Below are 21,630 nucleotides of genomic sequence, written 5' to 3' on the forward strand. Positions count from 1 at the left end.
AGGGTGTGTGTGAGTGAGCGTGTGTGTGTGTGTGTGTGTGTGCGCGTAGAGGGGCGCGCGCGTGAGCAGGGGGTGGGGAGGCGAGGCAGAGCCTGGTGCGTCTCCCCGGGCGAGTGGAGGAATCCTAGGGTGTGCCTGGAGGTGGCGGAGTGTGCCAACGCGGGCGTGAGCGCGTGTGCCGGCGAGGGTGGGCACGGGGGTGAGCGTGGCAAGGTGAGCTTGGCTTCGGGGTGGGGGAGGCGCGGGGAGTGGGGCGTGAGCGTGAGTTCGGGGGCGTGTGTGGCTGGGGACAGGGCAGAGGTGGCAAAGGGCGCCCCGTGTCGGCGCGGGGGGGGCGGGGCACTGGGTGTCGCTTTCTCGCTGGCTGTCCACGCGGCAGCAGCACCTGCTTGAGCCCAAGCCCGGCCACCTGGCGAGGTAGAGCCGGCCACAGAATAAGCTGCTAGGCTTGCCGGGGGCTCTCAGCTCCGTGTACCGCGGCTGGAGAGGTTCCAGGGGAAGGGGGAATACGGCGCTTACCCCACTTAAGAGCCGCTGTCCTGGAGCGCGAGGGCACTGCCGGAAGCTTGGGATTCGCCCTCTTATCCCGCCACGTGTGCCCAGCACCTAGAACTGAGAGTCTGGAATCGGGAGCGTGAACTCTCACGCCCAAACTCGTCCCCTTCCTTTTGGAGCCGACCCAGCCACTCGGGGCCTCTCTGAAGCCCATGGATCCCCCTGCCTGATGCCTAGCCCCAGGATGGGAAGTGAGAGGTGCCCAGAGAGCCGAGCCGTGTGTCTGGCCCAGACGCCCTCCCTCCCGGCGGTGGCGCGCAGAGGGCGCGGTCCCCACGGCTGGCTAACTGACTACTTTGGCTTTCCCGGTGTCTCCGGCCGCGGTGCCCGGAATTCCGGGATCTCGGCCTGGCGCTCGCGAAGCGAGGCAGCGCTGTGCCTCAACAGGGACCGGAACGCTTGGCTCCAGCGGTCACAGTTCTGGGTGTGAAGAGGTGCGTGCCGAGATAGGGACCCAGAGAAATGTGAAGTATGCGGTGACTATGAGGGCGTGCTTGAACGGGCAGTTCTAGATCCAGAGCTGGAAGAGGATCTCACTGAGTCCAGAACAGGGTTTCTGGTTTATGAGAACCACAAGCCCTGTTCCACATTGAGGGGTGGAGGAGGGAAATTGTGGGCTGAGCTGTTGTGGGCTGGCCAGTGACTGCTTGGAGCCCCTCATTCACCCACTTTCCCACTCTCCTCCAAGACCCCTTGAGTATGACTGTGAAAGGTGCACAACCGGCCCTTCCAGAGGTGGGCGTGGGCTCTATTAGCATTTGCCAGGAGTCCCAAAGCTGCGAGAGATTTGCATACTGATTTGCATACAGTAATAATGATTAACAACACTGCCACTCCCTGGCAGACAGGGGAAGAATTCAGGGAAGGCCCTGGCGCTGCTCCACGTCTCTCCTCTCTTTCTCTGGGGAAGAGCTTTTTTTCTCACAACTGCCAACCTGAACTGCTCTGACCTCTAGGAGAAGGTGTCTCAGACTCTGGTGAGCAGGTCCCAGGAGGGGCGCTTTCATCCTCCACCCCAGGCCCAACTCTGGAGAGTTTAAACCCAGTATTTTATTTCTGCCCAGGTCTGAACAACTGTCTATTCCCACCCGTTGTTCTGCATCTTTGGGGTCTTTCAGGGGCCAGGGCTGCCCCTCAGCTTAGTGGCTTTGGAGGACAGTTAGCTGGGGATATGGTCTCTTCCCTGGAGAGGTCAATCGATGAGACAATTGGACCTTATTGAGGATAGGACACTCATTTAGATCTCCAACCCTTTACCTGCCCCACCTTCCTCCTCCCCAGTTCACATCTCATTGCTAAAGTGAATTCACTGTGGCTATGCTTTCTGTCTTGAAGATCTAGAGGAAAATAGGAAAGACTTGGATTTCTAGTCTATGCCAGTGTGTTTTTTATTTACTAGCCCTTCCCACAAACAGGTGACCTGGAAAATAAGAGAGAGCAAGTGATGGGGAGAAAGAAGGTCTTTTGCATTGGGCAGCTGGAGGAGCCACTGCCAGGAACTGCTGCCCTTCCTCTCTGCTCCTCAGCCCTCCATTGCATCTTTTCTGCACTGCCTGTCCTCACCATCCCCCTCTCCGCCTCTGGCCCGGCCTGGCCGGGATTTTCAGTTGCTTTTCCCCCATGACACGGCCGCTTTTTCTTTAACTCTCAGCTTCTATTTAAAAAGCTAATTTGGGAGCTTGTCGATGCTCCCAATTCAGACATTTTAAATAGGAACTGAAAGTCAGGAGCTGCCAGGGCACTAGATTTCCTTCCCTTGCCACCAGCACAGCAGAGGCGTTTGTTCAGTCACTCCGCTGGCCCTGGCCGGGTGTGTCTGTGCATGAAAGCCCGCAAGCATGGGGTGTATTTCAGGCTATCTTTTCTATTTAAAGACAGTGCTCCTATGGATGACTGTTCTGTGTGTGTGTGTGTGTGTGTGTGTGTGTGTGTCCTTTCCAAGCTGTGGACATATGAAGATTCTTCTTTAGTCCTGTGGCTCTGTCGGCTATTTGCAGAGCTTGTCGTTGTGGTGTGGACTGTGAGGGCAAGAGGCAGCCCAACTCAAAGTCGCTGCTTCTTGGCTGGAGTGTTTGCGTGGCTGTTTCCCAGGGCTGCTCTGCTCTGCTTCGCTCTCTGGAGCTGTGCCTCAGTATGGCTTTAAGGGTGGCTTCCACCTTCACTGAGGCTGTCCTACTTCAGCAATCTGCCCCATGGTGATGCAAGAATTTGGGGGTGGGGGGTGGGCTTGTGCCTCTGAAGTTTGCATGCTTTCTACATTCAGGGTCTGTCAACCTTGGAGGTTAAAAAGCACAGACCGGGAGGTCAGACTGCCTGGGTTTGAACCTGCCTTTTCTGTTAACTAGCTGTGTGACCTTGGGGAAGCTGCTTAACTTCTCTGTGCCATGACGTCTTCTTCATCTCTATAATGGCAATAAATAACACTGTCTATCTTACAAGGTTGCTGTGAAGACTAAATGAACCATCACAGATAGAGCACTTAGGACAGTCTGGAGCTTGGGAAGTGCAGTGTAATTGTTGGTTGTTGTTCAAGATAGGAGGTGCAGGGAGTAGGTGCAGTGATATCTGTCTGGGGAGGAAGATAGAACTGCCAGGTTGTACACACACGCACACACACACACAAACACACACACACGCCCATGCATGTAACAAAAATGCCAAGCCATGGCCCATAGTGAGTCACATTCACCTTGTCAATATAGCTGATTTCCCAAGCTCCAGAAGAGGAATATTTCTGGTGAAGGAATAGAGAAAGTCTCCGAACTGGAGATGAAGAAGGGGCTTGACCCTGTCAGACGTCCACGGGGCGTTTATTTCTTAGTGACCAATTTTTTGCTGAAAGTGTTAAGTCCTAGGAGCGTCATTATCCACATGGTCCCAGTCTCTCTTACTCAACCATACAAGCTAGACCTTTATGACATGGAGCTCCAGGGAGGGACTCCAGAGGGGTAGCCCCTCATTCTTCCCAAGCCTTCCCTTGGGTTAAGGTCCTCTCACTTTGATGCTGCCATTGCCTCTTACCCCTTTCCACAGGGTGGAAATATGACCATTTACTCAGTTGCCATCTTGCCATCAGAGTTTATTTCCTCTCAGCTCTTGAACAGATGGAGAAAGAAGATGGGGACCCTGCAGGCCACTAACGGGAAGGGGAGCTCTAAAGGGCTGAGAGGAGGAGGACTGCCCAAAGGGCTCCCAGGCCACACCGCATCCTTGGATTGTATCAAACCCTGAAGTTACAAAGTCCCCATATGCTGGGCTCCTTGCTAGGTCTTTGATAATCCTGCAGGACAGATATTACCACTCTTTCTCAAATGGGAAAACTGGAGGAGGTTGATGGAGAGGGACACTGCAGAGGGATACCAAGATGCATAGCTAGAGCGAGGCTCTGAACTCGCCTTCTTACCGCTGTCCCAGGATGCTGTTGTTCTCTTCTGAGAGTAGAATGGTCCTTAGAGAAAGGGTCTGCCCTGAGGGGAGCCCTCTTGGCCTAGCTCTGTTGACTTCTCCTGTATTTCGTTTCCACAGGGATGCAGGGATGAGTGTGGGGGTGGGGGCTTAGTGCATCCAGGTTGGGGCTCACCCTCTGAGATTTCTTCAGGGTGAAGTTTTCCTGAGGGATTCCAAAGCATGGTAGTGACTCGGCACCCCCTAGTTTACAAGGAGAGGCAGGTGGTGGTGGTAGTGAACATGCCCAGGAGCTGTGCCCTAGGACCAGAGGCCAGGGGTGCACTCCTGAGCATTGGCCTGTGTAGTCATGTCACTAGTCAGTACAATCAGACCAGTCATGGCAAGTGAGAGGCCATCAAAATTGTGGGACTCCAGTGGAACACCCGAAAGTCAGCCCTTGCCGTGGCCTTTCTGCCAGACACCTACTCCAACCAAGGCAGATCCTGGGAGAGGCGTAGCCTTAGTGGAAGGCGTTCTGCTCATCAAAATGCCTCTCCTAGGGAGAGGCCAGGGAAAGAAGAGGATGAAAGAGGAGGAGGAAAGCAAGTATGAGCAGGGGAGACAGGCACTGGGAGGGAAAAATAAAGGAAACTGTAATCATTTGTTTAGTTTCTTGCTAGAAACAATTTGGAGGAGGGTGGGTGGAGGCTGGGGGTACAGCTCTTAGGGGCAGTGACTGTTTCGTTCTCCTTGGTGTCTCCTTTGGCTTGTATGCTGGTGCTTCCATGGGCTCCATCCTTGGTGTTCTTTGCTCCTCGGCCTGCCCTTTACTTTCTCTTGGAGAGTCTATGGGAGCCGACGGTTTCAAGTTCACTCAGATGCTTAAGGCCTGTTCCTGAGCTCTCCTTGACCCTGTGTCTATCCATAGAGTGTCTCTGTGTCTGTACCCAGGCACCTCTGTGCTTCTCACCACTTTCATTCCTTCTGCAGGCAATGGTTTCCTCTAAAACCCTGTTCCGATCATGTCATCCTTTCTGAACTTACCTGCTTCCACTTACACCTTTCTTTCTAGCACACAGACCTTTGCTCCATTACCTGACAACATCTCATCCTTTCATGTCTTCATGCCTTTGCACATTGCCATACCTTTTTCCAGGGTGCCTCTGCTATTTCTTATTTCCATCTGTCACCCTAGCAATCATCCACTCAGCCTCAAACCTTAAATACCCAGTGCAAAGTCACATGAGAAGTATTGTTAAAGCTCTTCCAGGAGCTTGCCCACTTTTGGACTTCTGCAGTTCCTTCCTTCCTATCTCAAATATAGTTCTTATGACCTGTGTGGCCTCAGCCATCTGCATGGTTATAGCCGTCTCTGGCCGTTAAGCTGTTTGAGGCAAGGCAAGTCTTAGCCTTTTCTGAATCCTACCTCCGTGCTTGGCACATTGCAGATGCTCAGTACATTTGCATTATCCATTTTAGCTGTCACTCACGTGACTCTCTTGATTGTATGCAACTGACAATCTGTGATAAATTTGTCAACTGGTCAATCTCCAGGTTTTATCTGATTGATCTTAAGCACAAGTATGAGGACAGAAAGGATGAGGGTGTTCGATTTTTGGCTGATCCTAGATGAAAAGACTCCCAAAGCACCCCTCCTCCAGCAGAGAAGGAAGGAAAGCTTTTTGTATCTACAAAGTGAGCCTCTGTCAATGCTGCCTGCAGAGACCTAGCCAGTGTTCTTCTCTTGAACCAGATTGGTTTTCAGGGAACTGTTTTCTTTCTGGCAGAATGTCAGTCACATCCCCAGAATATCACCTCTTTGGGGGCAGCCAGGACCTGGTCAGTTGGAAGTATTGCTGGTTGTGCAACTGTGCTTGCCATAAAAGCCAGCATAGGGGCCCATCAGAAACCCATTTGCTATGGGGCCAGACAGTGACACAGCAATGAAATGCAACACTTTATAAGGCTGGCTCATGTGAGAGGGTTCTGTGTTCACGTCTGGAGACCTCCCTGAGTACACTGGGCGTGTGCGTGCCTGTGCTCCAGGGTGGCTGAGTCTGGGGTTGTATTGCAGCCTCAAGACCCTGTTCAGGGTGTTGTCTCTCTCTGTCTCTTGCTTATGGAAATAAATAAATAAACTTTTTAAAAATAATTATTTTATTTAGCTTTATTTATTTACTTACTCATTTTTAAAATTTGGCCAGAGAGGAACAGAGAGAGAGAGAGAGAGAGAGTGAGAAAGCAAGTTGCCAGGTCCAGGACTTGAACGATTGTTGGCCACCATGCCACCTGCTGGCCCTAATACACTTTTTTTTTTTTTTTTTTCAAAAAAAGCCCACTAGTCAAAACCCTAGCATAGCTCAAGGAGATGCCAAGACCAAAAGTTGCTGAATTTTAATTATAAACTTATATGAAAATGACATCAACAAATCTGGGACAATAGAGACTTCATGGGAAGAACATGGGCTCTGGCTAGACTTGGTGTTGAATCTTGATTTGTCATTTACCAGCGGTGTGACTTTGAGCAAGCCACTTTGCTTCTATGAGCCTCAGTTCTCTCACCTGCAAAATGGGTAATAAGGATGATGTGAACTCATAGGGTTCGTGAGGGCTGACTTAGATAATGAATACAACATGTCTCCTATACAATAATAAATAACAGTGTTGACTGTTACAGTACTGTAACTGAATACATGGGTGTGGGCAAAGCTTCACAAAGAGTGTTCATTTGTGAAGAAGTTTAGACAGGTCACCCGAGTGCTTCCCATGTGATTATTGTTCATACTGGACCTCAGGAAAAACATGAAAACAGGGAAGTTTGCTCTCAAGACTTTTTTTTTTTTTTTGAGAGGTTTTTGCTATAGGGCGCATGCGCTTGCCAGACAGACAGAGAGAGACAGAGAGACAGAAAGTGAGAAATCATCCCCCCACCCAAAGGGGATGGCCACATCGCAATCCTTTCTCCTCCATTCTCCTCTCAGGATCTTGGGCACGCACGCACACGTGGCCAGCGTGAGTTTTAAGCCACCAGGTCTGGGACGCGAACCACGGTCGACTACGTGGGAGTCAAGCAACATAGCCATTATGCTAACTGCTCCCCCTAGCCATTTTCTTTAAATTGGCTCCTCTCTGCATTCAGTGGTACCCCATTTCAGCAGCCTGGAGCTTTAAGTGCTTACTTCCTCCCATTCCCTCCTCATCAGTAAGAACTGATAAACTACTTTAAACCAATATGTAAGTGACTATCCCATCCAGAGATACAATGGTCACATTGTACAGGATCTTAAGCCAAGATAGGGAAACAGTGTGGGTAGGATTTCAGGCATTCATTAGAGTAATAGGGGAAATTCAAGGGCTCCAGGAGGCTCATATTGGCTCAAGAGTCACCATCCACTTATAAAACTGGACTCTGACACATTTACAAGCAGAATTTTGCAGCTAGGAAATCTGGTCTCCAGCCTTTGCAAAAGTGTTATAATAAGGGGACACATGCTCCAATTTCATATGCTAACCTCCTCCTGGTAAACAGGCATAGCTGATATATGCCAAGGTCCCCTTCAGCACTGTGCATCGTTGATACTCATATTCAAGTTCATTTTTTTCTCCAGAGCTCAAGGCTGGAGTTGGATGTTTTTGCCTTGCTGGGTTTGCAAGAGACCCAGCTGCAAAATCATTAATTGCTTTGGTGAGTCAACAAGTAAACAAAGACAGCCCAGCTACTGTCCCTATGCTGCAAGGTCATATGAGCTTTCTGGACTTCTCTGCAAAATCCTTGTTAAAGATGGGTCTTCACGGTTCTTAAAAAGTTCTTTTTTTTATTATGGCAAATTTTAAACATATACAAAAGATGGGAGAATTGTATAATATACCTCCATGAATCTTCATATTGTTTTTGTTTGTTTGTTTGTTTGTTTGTTTTTGGAGAGGTTTTCGCTATAGGGCGCGTACACTCGCCAGACAGACAGAGGGAGACATAGAGACAGAAAACTAGAAATCACCCCCCAGGGGGGATGATCATGCTGCAATCCCTTCTCCTCCATTCTCCTCTCAGGATCTTGGGCTGCACGCACACACGCCTGGTGTGAGTTTTAAGCCACCTGGTCCGGGATGCGAACCGCGGTCGACTACGTGGGAGTCCAGCGACATAGCCATTACGCTAACTGCTGATTCCCCTCATATTGTTTTGATAATTATCAACTTAATGTCAATCATGTTTCACCTATACCCCACTCCCCTCATCCCATAATTTTGAAGCAAATTAGAGATATCACATAATTTCCTCTGAAAGTTCTTTAGTAATTGCACCCTCATTATAGCCAGCAAAATCCATCTCTCCAGGGGAGAGTCCTTTCTCCTTGCCCCCATGATGCTAAGGAAGAAGAGGTTGTGGCATGACTATTCCCCATGAAAAAGACATTTGTCTAGGACCTGCCTGTGTGTCCAGGAGTGGTCCTTGGGTTAGGCAGTTCAAGGACTAACCAGATTCTATCCTGTTGCTTGGGTAGGAAAGGGCACACATAAAATGCTTGGTAGTGGTGCCTCCATGTGCAAGCTTTTTGGTGCAGCAGGGTAGCAACAGAACCTAAGTTAAGAGGCAAGAGTCACAGTTGTGAATCCTAACTGGACTTCTCATTTCTCACAGGCATCACTTCATTTAACTTTAAACTCTTATTTCATTCCCATTTTACAGATAAAACTAAAACCGTAGGTCACATATCTAGTAGTTATCTGTGGCAGAGACTGACTATAGGCTAATCAAACTGAATTTCCCTTTTCCATAAATACAACTAGATTACGTTTCCCAGGGTCCCTTGCAGTTAGGTTCGGCTCTATGGCTAAATTCTGGCCAAAGTAACATAGATAAATTCTATAAGAAATATCCAGGAGGGGCTGGCTCTGGATGACCCCTGGGGGGGGTTAAGGCAGCTGGATCCCACGTAGCCATCCCAGTGGTTTGAGTCCTGGACCTGCTGGCTTGAGAAACAAGTTGTATGCCTGTGTGTATATGCCCAAAACCCCAAAAAGAAGGAAGAAGAGGTTGTGGCATGACTATTCCCCATGAAAAGCATGTTTTCTCCTTTTCCTCTCTCTTTCTCTCTCTGGTGAGTGCACATGGCCTCTAGCAACAAGGAAAAATAAAGAAGGAAAGAAGGAAGAAAGAAAGCATATCCAGGAGAATCCTTCATGCTCTCTTTATTTCTTATTCTCTGGCTGAATGGAGAGAATTCCAAGGGCCTAGAGGAGGACAGAGCCACAAGAAGAAAGGAACCTGGGTCCCTGGATGACTGTATGGAATAGAGACCCTTCCTGACTTTTCTTTGGATTGTAAAATTAGCAAAAAGTAACTTTTTTTTATGTTAGGTTGCCGAAATTTGGGTGATATGCTTTAAAGTAATAAACCTGCCCTGATCAATACGGTGGCCCAGACAGGATTTAAGTCCTAAGTCTCACTATGCCAACATTGAAAATCTTCCTCTGTACCACATCACCACCAGGCACAACAAATAAGAATTGCTTCTAAGAATCTCTTTTGTGCTTCACGTTTGATAGAACTTCAAGAATTTCATGTCTTCAGTTTGTGCTGTCTGATAGGAGAAACACTAGCCACATGAAGCTGTTTAAATTAATTAAAATGAAAAGTTCACCTTCCTAATTGCAGTGGTCACATTTCAATAGTGCTCATTGGCCACATTGGCTCCCACCCTGGACAGTGCAGACAGGACATAACACAACCACAGAAGGTTCTGTTAGACTACACTATCTTACACAGATCTGCATTCATAATGTACCCTTGCCCAGAACCCCAGAAAATGTGAGAGAAGCTAGAGGCACCGTTCAGGAGAAGACAGAGGGTAGTCTGGCTAATGATGAGATTACCACAGGCATAGAGGCCTCTCTCCTGACCTGGAACAACTTAGAGCTTTGTTCCTTTCTCACCTAACCCTCTGGTTGTAATCTTGTGGCCCTTCTGTATTCTTAAGTAACATACTTTGCATACAATTTCCTTAAAAAGAAGCAGATGAAGTAATAGTTACATTGCTGGTCTCTGACGTAGTTGACCGCAGTTCAAGTCCTGGACGTGGCGGCTTAAAATTCATGCCAGGTGCATGTGCATACATGCCCCAAATCCTAAGAGTAGAATGGAGGAGAAGGGATTGTGATGTGGTCATCCTCCTCTCCCCGGCACCCTCCGCAGTGACTTCTCGCTTTCTGTCTCTCTGGGGAGCACATGTGCCCTATAGCAAAAATCTCTTAGAAGAAAAAGGAGAAGGAGAAGGAGGAGGAGGAGGAGGAGGAGGAGAAGAGGAGGAGGAGGAGGAGAAGAAGAGAAGAAGAAGCAGCAGTAGAAGCAGCAGAGTAGCAACAGCCTTGTTTGCTCCCATTAGACTGTGTTCCCTGAGAGCAGGGCCAGCATCTCATTCTCACCCTAGCACCCAGGCAGGTTCTGAGCATCAAAGACCAAGAGAGTGACAGAGGACCCAGGCTGTGAGTCCTGACTGGGTATGAATAGGCAGAGACTTTTTCAAAAATAGAAGGCCACCCAAAGAATCCAGTACTTTGTCCATTTCTCACAAAGCAGCTAGTGCAACTTTCAAAAAAATCCAACTGTGTTGCCCATTGGTTGAAATCCTGTAAATCCCCACTGCCCTCAGAATTGAGTAAACATATCTCAGCATGTCTCATGTTGCCATCAAATCCTTGCCTACTTCTTCTTTTCTACTTTTACTCCTGGACCTCTTGAGCTGGTGCTCTTGCTATATCAAAGAGCTGTGTTCTCCAAACCCCCAGGTTTTCTTTTACTACTGAGTATTTGCTTAGGCTGCTCGTTCTGTGGGAACTCTGTCCTTCTTCCCCACCTCTGTTTACCTAACACCCACATGTATTGCTTAGCTTGGGAACACTTATGCCCCACTCCACTCCCTTCTATAGAACTTACCACACTTCCCAGCCATCCCTGGGGAAGTGCAAGTGGAACACAGTTCAAGAATCAAAAGCAGAGAGTATATCTTACGGAGATGTATCTCAAGTTCCTGACCCTTCTGAATCTTGCTAAGTTAAGAATCTTGATTCATCTTCCCCTTCAAAACACAGATATGAATGTGCATGCACACGCACGTACACACAGAGATTTTCATGTACTTAATCCCTCCATGGAGTCGCCAGGGATGTGAGGAGAACCCTGTAAATCACAAGCTGTGATGCTCAGAAACCTCTGCTCCTTTACCCCAAATAACCTCTTAGGAACCAATGACTCTAAATCCATGGGCCACACCTTACCCTTCCTTCAACCTGACATGACCTTAGAAAGAGGGGCCAGATACACAGAATGGGGTGTGGGAGTGTCTCGAAGCTGGTGCCTAGATGCATTGTGAGTCTTTCCTGCATCAGGTTGTTTTTATGGGGATCCTAGCAGAGAGAGGCAGTGACTCCAACGCCTGAGACAATATCACGATAAATTGCCATGGCGGCTCTTCGATGGCTCATAACTAGTAAATCAAATCTATTGAACAATACATTTACTGCAAATTTAAGAAGTTGTTCTTTCATTTTTAAAGTGTATGTGTTAAATCATGCCCAGGGCCATAAAGAATGGAGACTGCCGGTCTCAGTGTCAGAAAAAAAAAAAAAAAAAGCAAAAACAAAGAAGAACAAAACCACCATGTGCTTAAAGAAGTTTAAACATTCCTTGTCCTTTGTTGATGAGAGGGTGAATACCCTTTGTAATAGTTCCATGGGGGTGTTCCTCCCACCCAGACTGACTAGAATCCCCAAATGGCTAAGCTCATGACGTCTTAACTAGCGAGTCTGAGTCAATTTCACAAATACAGGTTCAATGTTAGCAGGTTCCCTCTCCACTCCAGATTCTTAAAGTGGACCCAAAAAGGAAACAACAACTTCAGTAAATTACAGAGCTGCTTACAGCAGTAGTATAGTGGTCAGGGATGGGAGGGGAGCAGGTTACCACCTGTCTTTCCCTAGAAGATTCCTTTTACCTCCCATTTTATCCTATTCTAGTGCTACCAAGTTTAATTCAAGTTCAATTCAAGGTACTGTTTTGGCCAGGACATGCATGTATGCATTGCCTTGTCTATATCCCCTGCCCCACCTACATATTAACAGGAGAACCTGGGGACCAGACAGTGGTACAGCACTAACACAAGACTCTGCAAGGTTTGAGAAAGTTCCAGGGTCTCACCCAGAGACCTCCTTGAACATACTGGGCAAACATGGGTTCATGATCTAGAGCTGGCTAAAGCTAGGAAAGGATTATGAGGTCAAAACCCCTTTGGGAGTGCTATCTCTGTTTCTCTCATTCATGGAAGAAATAAAGTTAAAAAATTTTAACTGAAATCTTTATCCAGTAAGCACTCATTAAATCATTCATTTGCTTAGCACATACTTACTGATGCCCGCTAACTTGTGCTAGGAATGTGGCAGTGAATGAGGTAGACAGAGGCCCTGTGTTCTTGGAACAAAGCTCATACGATGAGCTCTGCACTGATGTTTAGCTTTGGAAAACCTCATCTGGCGCTAAGGAAACATGAGGGGTGAATAGGACCAAGGTTCACAAACTCTCAAAACAGTCCCAGGAGGAAGATCTATTATTGTTTCCATTTTTTCAGATAAAGAAATAGGAAGGACCAACAGTTAGCGTAATGGCTATGTCACTAAACTCCCATGTAGTCGACCGCGGTTTGAGTCCCGGACCAGGTGGCTTAAACTCATGCCGGGCACGTATGCGTGTGTGCCCAGGATCCCAAGAGAATAGAGGAGAAGGGATTGCAGTGTGGCCATCCCCCCTCGGGGGTGACTTCTTGCTTTCTGTCTCTCTGTCTCTCTCTGTCTTTCTGGCTAGTGCACGCACCCTATAGCAAAAACCTCTCAAAAACAAACAAACAAAAAACAAGTAGGAGGCAAGTATTTGCCCAGCTGTGGGAGTGACAGTGCTAGTCCATATGATGCGGGTGCATGTGGACAGAGAGGAGATCCCAGGGAAGAGGCACTCAGTCCACCCTGAGTGGCCAGAGATGCCATCTGAGCTGAGGGACATGAGGCAGGAGTCAGCCAAATGAGCGTGAGGATGACTTGAACAGCAGGTAGAGTGAAGACATTGGAGCATGAAGCAGCTCGACATAGGCCTGCAGGGTGAAACCAGAGGCAGAGCCCACCCTGGCCGAGGAGGTCTTGTGTGGCAAGCTAAGGAGCACAATCCTACAGGCCATCGGGAGCCATGCAAGGGCTTCAGTCTGCACGGTGCAAACAGATCTGTGTCTGAAAAACCCACTCTGGCCCAGCCAGTGTGGTGGATGGATTTGAGAAGGACCACATGGGAAGCAGGGGGACCAATTAGCAAGCTAGTGCAGTGTTTCAGGAGAGGAATGATGATGAGGGCCTCAACTAGGGCAGTGGTACTGCGGATGGACAAGAGAGGGCCTGAGAGACAAAGGTTGGAGGTATAAATAATCCAGACTCGAGCCAGCAGGTGGTATGGAGGTTAAGGCAGCTGGATCTCACATGGCTGACTGAGCAGCTTGAGTCCCAGAACTGGTTGCTTGAAAGTCATGTTGGGTGTGTGTCCACGTGTGTCCAAACTCCTGAGAGGAGAATGGAGGAGAAGGATTTGCAGCATGGCCATCTTTTCTGGGGTGGGGGTAAGGGGTAATTTCTTACTTTGTCTCCCCTCCATCCCCATGAGTGACTGCAGACACCCTATAGCAAAATTTAAAGAAAAGAGAAAATTAGACTCTAAAAGAAAATTGACATGGGCAGTACGGACGATCCCAGGCTTGTTGTGCCAGTAGGTAGATAACATTCCAATCTGGTGCACTGGGACTCAGTGCAGGGCTGGTTGGGGGAGGAGGTGCATCCCTCCCAGGAGGGATGGCTAGAGCTCTTTCAGGGTGCTTTTCAGCCATAGTCATATTATGCCAGGATGCAGGAAGCTGTCCCCTGGGCACATTCAAGACTCGAGAGTGATGCAGCCCTCCAGAAACAGGCTGGGTTAACCTAAAACAAGCTCAACGACTCCTTTGGCTATAGGGAAATGAATTTTGAAAATAAGGCTGAACAAATCTCAGCCTAGCAGGCCACAATATCTAGAGGTTTATAGAACTGCCTATTGATCGATCACTTGAGAGATAAGAGATTAACTTTTGGGTCTCATCCTCTTCCCAGCCATTCCTCTTTCCAGCTCCTTATTGTGTTCCAGCATGCACGAGCCTATGCACGGGCCATGCACACACATGCACAAGCACATGCGCATATGCATGTGCTTCATCACCCCCAACTTCTCACCCTCCCCCAGATGCACCAGGCCTTTCGCGCTTCCTCTTTGCACCTGCTGTTCTCTCTGCCTGCGGAGTCCTCCCTCTGAGTTCTACACTGGGCGAAATTGTGTTTCTCCTCTCAAGTGCTCTAGATGCCAAGCCTCTCTGATACTTGGCTCTGCTGCCTCTGAGGGGTTGGTTCTTCTACCCCAAGTGTCCCCCCCCACACACACACACACTTTCCTCCTGACAAACCACCTCATGTTGTGTTCCTCTGAGGTCTTTCTTCACAGCATAGCTGAACCCCTGAAGTCTTTCTTGACTTGGCAATCCCAGTGGCTGGCACTAGGTCCAGCTCAAAAGCAAGTGAGAAACAATGAACACATCCCCTCCAAGCAGAGCACAATATCCTTCCCAGCTGGTGTCCCGAGTCCTTCACTTTACTAAAAAGGGTCATCTTTGCCTCTGGCTGCTTGCATGTCACATGGGAGATAAAGCCCGCACATACAAGAGGAGGGCTGTAAAGGTGGTGCCTACCCTCACCCTCAGTTCTAGGTTATCAGATCTATTTCTCTGAATTGACCTTTATTTTTATCCCCACTTTACAGATGAGGGAATATAGCAGCTCTGTTGGACTGAAGTGATCATGGAATTGTTTAACAGCTTTGGATGGAAATGAGTAGGCAAGGCCAGATCTGTTTTCCAGGTAGCCTGTGCACTTTGCTGGGGCTTTGACTGGTTTCTGGAGCTGGAGAGGATCAGCTGCTATGACCCAACTTGTCAGTCTTCTGGGAACCTTCCCTGCCTGCCTCAAGCTGGGTGCTTCAACCTGACAGGTAGTGCTTGTCAGCAGGGCAGGCCACTAGGACCAGGAAGAGCTGGCGTCTGGAATTTTCACTGTCATCATGAAACGAAGGACAAGAGCAATGACATGGTGACAACAAACTTTTGTTGCTGTTTACTGTGTGCCACACACTGTGCTGAGGCTTTAGCTGCATTCTTATTTTCTCCTTACAACAGTCCTATGAGGCAGGTATGATCATCTCCATTTTTCAGATGAGAAGTGGAAGCACGGAAAAGTTTGGCAATCTGCTTGAGAGCATAGAACAAAAGTGAGATTTGAAAGCCCACAGTCTGACTCCAGGGCTTCTACTCGGAAACCCTATGCTGCAGTGAGGTGTAGAGGCAGACTAGTACCCTGACCATCCCTAGTAGGACACACACGATAACAGGAGGCAAGACTCTGCTGATTGTTCTGATCTCCACTTTCCTTCCAGGCTCTCTAGCTCCAAGTAGGAGATGCCCACTACCTGCTAGGGTAGAGTTCTGCAGAGCCTGAGAGCACAGGTGAACTGGGGGTGCTGGATAGACAAGCTGGAGTACTCCCTTCTCTCCCAGACATCCCCCCCCCCCAGGTCTCATAGCAATGGCCTTCAGGTTGCTGCCTCTCTTAGATGCCTGGATCGCTGCTGTCTGGAGCCTAATCTCCATTCTGGTGGTTGGGGTTGCTATGGTAATTGAATTCACTTAAAGTTGTCTCCAAGCTAGTCTGTCTACCGCTTTCTGCCTGCAGCCTGGAAGGGCACAAGCCCAGTGCTGAGGGCAAAAAGGAGGAGGGATTAATGCCCTAGAAAACCTGCATGCTTTTCCTGATCCAGAGGTCCTTCTCACAGGCAAACAGAGAAGAAAATCATGGGTAAATGCTCTTTCTAAGTTTTTTCATCTCTGTCTTTGCTGACTTAACTCCTTTCTGCTTACTCTGGAAATAGGCAGGCTAGAAAGGCAGGAACTGGCAATTCTGGGAGGACACTTTGAAGCATCTTCTGCTTCTCAGCATTTTGTTACTCATTCAGCAAATACTAAGCTGTGTTAGGCATTGTTGCTTACCTTTAGACACTCGAGGGGCTGCTCAGGACCCAGACCACAGAAATGCCCCTAGACAGCCCATTTCCATGTGGCTATGCTCTGAGACTTAGAATTCTGGCCAGCTAAAGATAGAACTTCATAGAGAGATTAAGGATTGTGGGAAATTACCCTTTACTCCTTTCCCTGCTGGAGGAAGATTTATCCTAGAGCCCAGGGCTACTGAGTATGTGGAGAGGATCTAGATGTTCTCAAGGCTGAGCTGCAATGAAATGGAACCATCCCTCGGAGAGACTACAGGAGAAAGTAATGCTGTTCCTCCCACCATCTCATGCAGGAGAAATTTTGACACAATGAATGACAAGGCTGAAAGTCAAGGTCCTGAGGGTGTGTGGGGGAATGAGGTCCTTCCCCTGGCCACCATCACTTAGCTTGGAAGATAGGAGAGCGGAGATTAGGAAGTTACAGTAGATTATCAGTGATGGTGTTTACAAGTCTTAGAGTTTTAGTAATAACTAGATGAAGCCAACACAAAAATATGTGTAGCTTCAACTATGTACCAAGAATCATGCGATGGGCTAGGAAGACAATGATGACTGAGACATGCAGAGACTCTTGAGTTCACAATCCAGGAAGGATAACAAATGAGCAATATGGAACGATGAGTCCCATTACAAAGGCAAAAGGGATGCACTCTGGGAGCCCAGAGCTAGGAGAAGAAGAAAGAGTTATTTGGGAAGAGTACACACAAGGCAGGATGCATTGTGTTGCATGTTTAAGAGTGAGAAGAAGTTCTTGAGACAGAAAGCCATTCCATGCAAAGCCAAACTGTGAGCAAATGCACAGAGATATGAAAATGAGCATGTCAGGTGGCAGAGTAGGGTGAGCAAGGAGGGTAGCAGGAAACGAACGAGGCAGGAAAAGCCAGACAAAGGAAAGCTCAGTTTGAGTTCCATCCTGTAGGCAATGAGGGACCATCACTGTAAGAACTGTGTTTTAGCAAAACAACTCTGGCAGCAATGAGAAGGATGGGCAGAAGTGGGAGATAAGGGGCGCCTAGACTAGGGCTATTGAACTAACGATGAAGACCCAGTCAAGAACAGGAAGTAACAGAACCTATGGCTTCTGGTGACTGATTGGCTGTGGGAGCATGTGTGCAAGAAGAAGGACCAAGTGTTGAAAGAAAGGGCAAGTCTCTGGGCAGAAGTTGAGATGGGGAATGAGCTGAACTAAGAAAACCCAAACATCAGTTTGAGGGAGTTCTGTTTAGATCCAGTGAGTGAGGTACCTGCTATGCTTAAAGCCAAATGCCTGAGGGGCAGAAGAAATGTAGTTTTAGAACTTGGGAGAGGGCTGCTAGTCAGAAATATGCATATCAGAGGAGCCGGATGGTGGTGCCACAGTAAAATGTGATGGTTTGAGAGGCCAACTCATATAGGAAGGTTTCAGGTTCAAGTCTGGAGACCTCCCTGAGTACACGGAGCACACACTTGCCTGCAATCAGGGGATGGCTTAGACTGCGGGTGGGTTGGGGTAACAAGACACTTTTGGGGATAATGTCTCTCTCTTTCTCATGATCATGGAAGAAATCAAGAAAAAAGGATGTGAGAGCAGAAGTTGTGGAGAAGGCACAGAGAGGAGGCAAACACAGATCCTTTGCCAGTGGCAGGGTAGTCAGTATCTTTCCAGAAGAGGGGTGAGTGGCCTGGGGTCTCTAGCTGGTAGGAAAAAGCAAGTGCATAGATGGCGTGGGCTTCAGAGGAGATGCTGCTGAGGGAACGTTCTTGGCATTGACCTCACTGGAGGTCTTGGTAAAACAGATTGCCAGGCCCCACTCCCAGAGTTTTTGATTCACTAGGTCTGTGGTGCAGCCCAGGAATGTGCATTTCAAGTGGGTTCCCAAGTGCAAATTGATACTACTGGTCTGGGGACCATATCTGGGGACCATGTGTACTGTTGGTCTAGGTTAGTAAACCTGCACTTGAGAAGGTTCACAAATTCACCCACTGTTTATTGTGACCTAAGTAGGACACGATGAGAGGGAATAGCTAGGCTTGGGTTAAAGAGAAGAGGTAGACAAAAAAGTGGAGAATGTAAGGCAGCTCTTTGGCAATACGATGGATGCTACTTAGGACATGGGGAGAGAGAAGGAGAGGAGGGAAACTATAGAGGCTTGGCAAGGGAACGGCAGGCCAAGACAATGTGATGACACAGGAGGGGTGGCCTGAAGGACCACAGCCATGCCATGTCTACAGGTTGAGACTGGAGTGGGGTGGGGGTGGGGGTGCATGAAGAAGACAAGGGCAAGTTAGGTAGATATGGAGTATCATGATTAGAGCCAGTTTAAGGCTCTGTTTGGAGTCCTGGCTGAAAGTCTAGAGTGTCCCTCCTAGATAATCTCATCCGTCTCTCCATCCCTCTCTTCTTACCTGCTAGGGTCATTGCCAGCCTCTGGGCCTCATGCCTTTCCAAGTAGAAGAGACTCAGCTGCCTTATATTCTGGGCTGTCTTTCACTGAGGTTGCTCTGAGGACAGGAACACCTGACACTTACTTCATTTTCCTTCCATGACCCCAAATCAGATACCTTGAGACTACTGTGAGGAGGCTCTTGACCTCCGTGCTAGACACCCCCTGAGCTGCCCCACCCTGCTAGGGAAGCCACAGAACTTGAGCCTTATTTTCTCTCAGTGGAGCAAGTCCATAAAGAAAATCCAATTCATTGGTGTCCAAGAGAACATTACCAAGATAGACGAGACACCATGGGCAGTATTTAATTATGAGCAGGCAGAGCAAATAGGAGGGACGCAATAAAAATGCTAATCAGGGAGAAAAAAAAAATCCAAGCTTCATTTTCTTCTAGAATAGACTAAAACTTGTCTCTTCTCTCCTCTATTTTCAGCCCCCAAATGAGAGCCACAGACCTGGTTCTGAATATGACTTGGTGACAGGTGAGTCCATTCCCACCCCATTCTCCCAGTCTCTCCCTGCTTCCATTGTTCTAGCCTCCCAGTTCCTAGAAGATCCATCCCAGAGGGAGGGAGGCTGGCTTTCCCTGCAAGCACACAGCTTCCACTTAGCCAGGGAAAACTGGCAGAGAACTTGGAAAGTGAATGAAGTTATTATTCAGAGCTCAATTCCATGTCCCAGGGAGCACTTTGCAAGGGACTCTCTCCCTCTTCAGTAGAATATCCTGAATTTGCATGAGAAGGGAAGGAGGCCAGAGAAGTGCCCCTTGACCTGCAGAATTCAATATGCTCAGCTGAGTCTCTGGACTGCAAGTCAATCCAGCTCTGAGCCATTTAGGATGAGTTTGCAGATGCTCAGTCAGGCCCAAAGCCACACGTTCTCAATTTCATTCAACTTGGCTGAGCTTGACTTTGAAGTGTGGCACAGGGTTTTCAGGTCATTCCTGTCTCACTCCCAACTTGGCTGACTCCTCTTGCAGTCAGATCCTTTGGGTCATTCTGTCTTTCCTTGCTAGCTTGCTCAACTTCCATATTGCTGACAAAGATTTATTTCTCTCATCTCCCTCTCTGTCTCTGGGATGTCTGGGCCCCAAGCAGTGTGCTAGTTTTGAATAAAATTTGCTTTCTTGGGGTCTGATGGTAGTGCAGTGGAGGAACATGGCACTCCATGAGGGAGCTCACAGTTCAAGTCCAGAGACCTCCCTCAATATAAAAGCCCAAGTGGGCGTTTGGTCCAGGGCTAGCTGAAGGCTGGGAGTGGATCATGATGTCAAAATCCTTGTGGGGGTCTGTCTCTCTATCTCTCTGTCTCTCTTGCTCACAGAAGAAAGAAATAAACTCTTAAAACGATCACTTTCTTCACAGCCCCAGTGTCCTGACTCAGCCCAGGTCTTTTTCCTGGGCTGGCTTCTTCTGTTACTAGGTGGATACACCAGTCATCCTGGCTGGTTTCCATGCAATTTCCTATTCGCTTGATGAGTCTCTCTCACCTATTCTCCAATTCCTGTGTGGCTGTTATCTTTTCTCGACGTCACCAGGGTAGAACCTGGGCCTGAAGATCATCTGGTATCTCATCCTGAATCATCTGTCCTCTCTTCACAACACAGGGAGACAGCACCCAGGCCTGCAACTCTTGGCTACTGCTTCCTTCTGGAAAAATATCTGTCAGATAAAGTTTACCAACTCCACTACTTACCTGCTATGAGACCCTGGACAAGTTACTTAACTTCTCTGTGCCTCAGTTTCTTTATCCGGTAAACAGAGATAATGTTATCTACCTCAGTTTTGTTGGAAGAGTTTGTTTGCAAATGCATACAAAGAGCTTAGAAGAATTTCTGCTACACAATAAACACGCAGAAAGTGTTAGCTATCATCATCACCATTATTATTGTTATGCTGTTTATTATTAAAGTCAGTGGTTATTTCATTTGCCTATATTCTCAAGGATTTGGAAGAGTGTCTAGCATAAATATTCAATAATCATTGAATGAAAATTTTAAAGCTAATTCTTCTAAATGTTACCCTTTCAAGGAAAATTTATATTTAAAGAGAAGATTTGGCCCAGTTGAATGACACTGTCAGTAGCAAACTGAATGTTGGTGGCGGAAGCCACATGGCTGCCATAGATTTGGATCCACGGGTTGGCCTGAAAGCACATTGGGCATAAGCACATCTGCCCAAGATCCTGATGAGCTGGAGGGTTGTGGAAAGGGGATCATGGCGGGATGACGCTCTCTCATGGCTGCTTCTCCCTTTTCTCTTTCTCTCATGCGTACACATACACTCTCTGTCCTGAATAAAGCAAGTAAAATTGAAATAGAGTCTCTACATATTGATGACAATGCTTAACACAGAAATGGCTAATGGTACAGGCATCTGTGGAGACAGGATTTAGCTGATAATTATTTCACTGTCCTTCTTACTGAGTTGGTATTCACTTCCTAGAAACATAGCTGGCCCTGATAGCCTGGTGAATTGCTCACAGTCATTTTCCCTGGGGGGTGAATCTCCTTCTTAACTCTACAAGCAATAAAAGCCAAGAAAGAGAAATAGCAATGGAAAACTCTGCTAGCAATAAGGTCATCATTTCCTGGGTCCTCCTTGGGGTCCAGGTTACCACTGTCTGTGTATGTCCACATTAGCTTGTCTGCTGTAAGATAGGGAGGGAGAGTGCTGCAGGCAGCTGACCTCAGACCCTAGCATAATGAAGATCCTTCTAGACTCAAGCCCTAGACTCTCCTGGTGAGAGCTCTGTCCCCTTCTACATCTTACCTTCTACATCTTCTGATAAAGGAGAGTGGAAATATATTATCCAATTGTTGCTGGATGGTCTTGCTATAAATCTGTTATGAGTGACAGTACAGAATCGCTCTTGCAAAAAAAATTTTTTTGTTTCAAATTGGGAGGAAAGGGTTAACTAAGGCCTGTGAGCCACAACTGGTGTCACACCCTGCCTCTGACAGTACCTTCACAGATGTCTTCCCATATGTACCTCACAGCAGATGAATGGGGAGGTTGAGACCTTTATTCCTTTTGCCTTCCTTCTTTCTTTTGGCATTCTTTGAAAATACATATATATATATATATATAT

General features: G+C 47.8%; 1 protein-coding gene across 1 annotated transcript in view; it reads left to right on the plus strand.

The window, feature by feature from the left end:
- The window catches only part of LINC01750 (long intergenic non-protein coding RNA 1750), a 46,850-nt gene that overhangs the window by 4,590 nt on the left and 20,630 nt on the right, over positions 1-21,630 (plus strand). Inside the window, exons 3-4 of the mRNA XM_027772290.1 lie at positions 3-213; positions 18,974-19,022. Of these exons, the coding sequence (XP_027628091.1) occupies positions 3-213; positions 18,974-19,022 (260 nt within the window). The remainder of the gene's footprint in view (positions 1-2; positions 214-18,973; positions 19,023-21,630) is intronic.

Source organism: Tupaia chinensis, unplaced genomic scaffold (assembly GCF_000334495.1).
Source record: "Tupaia chinensis unplaced genomic scaffold, TupChi_1.0 Scaffold000270_2, whole genome shotgun sequence".
Taxonomy (NCBI): domain Eukaryota; kingdom Metazoa; phylum Chordata; class Mammalia; order Scandentia; family Tupaiidae; genus Tupaia; species Tupaia belangeri.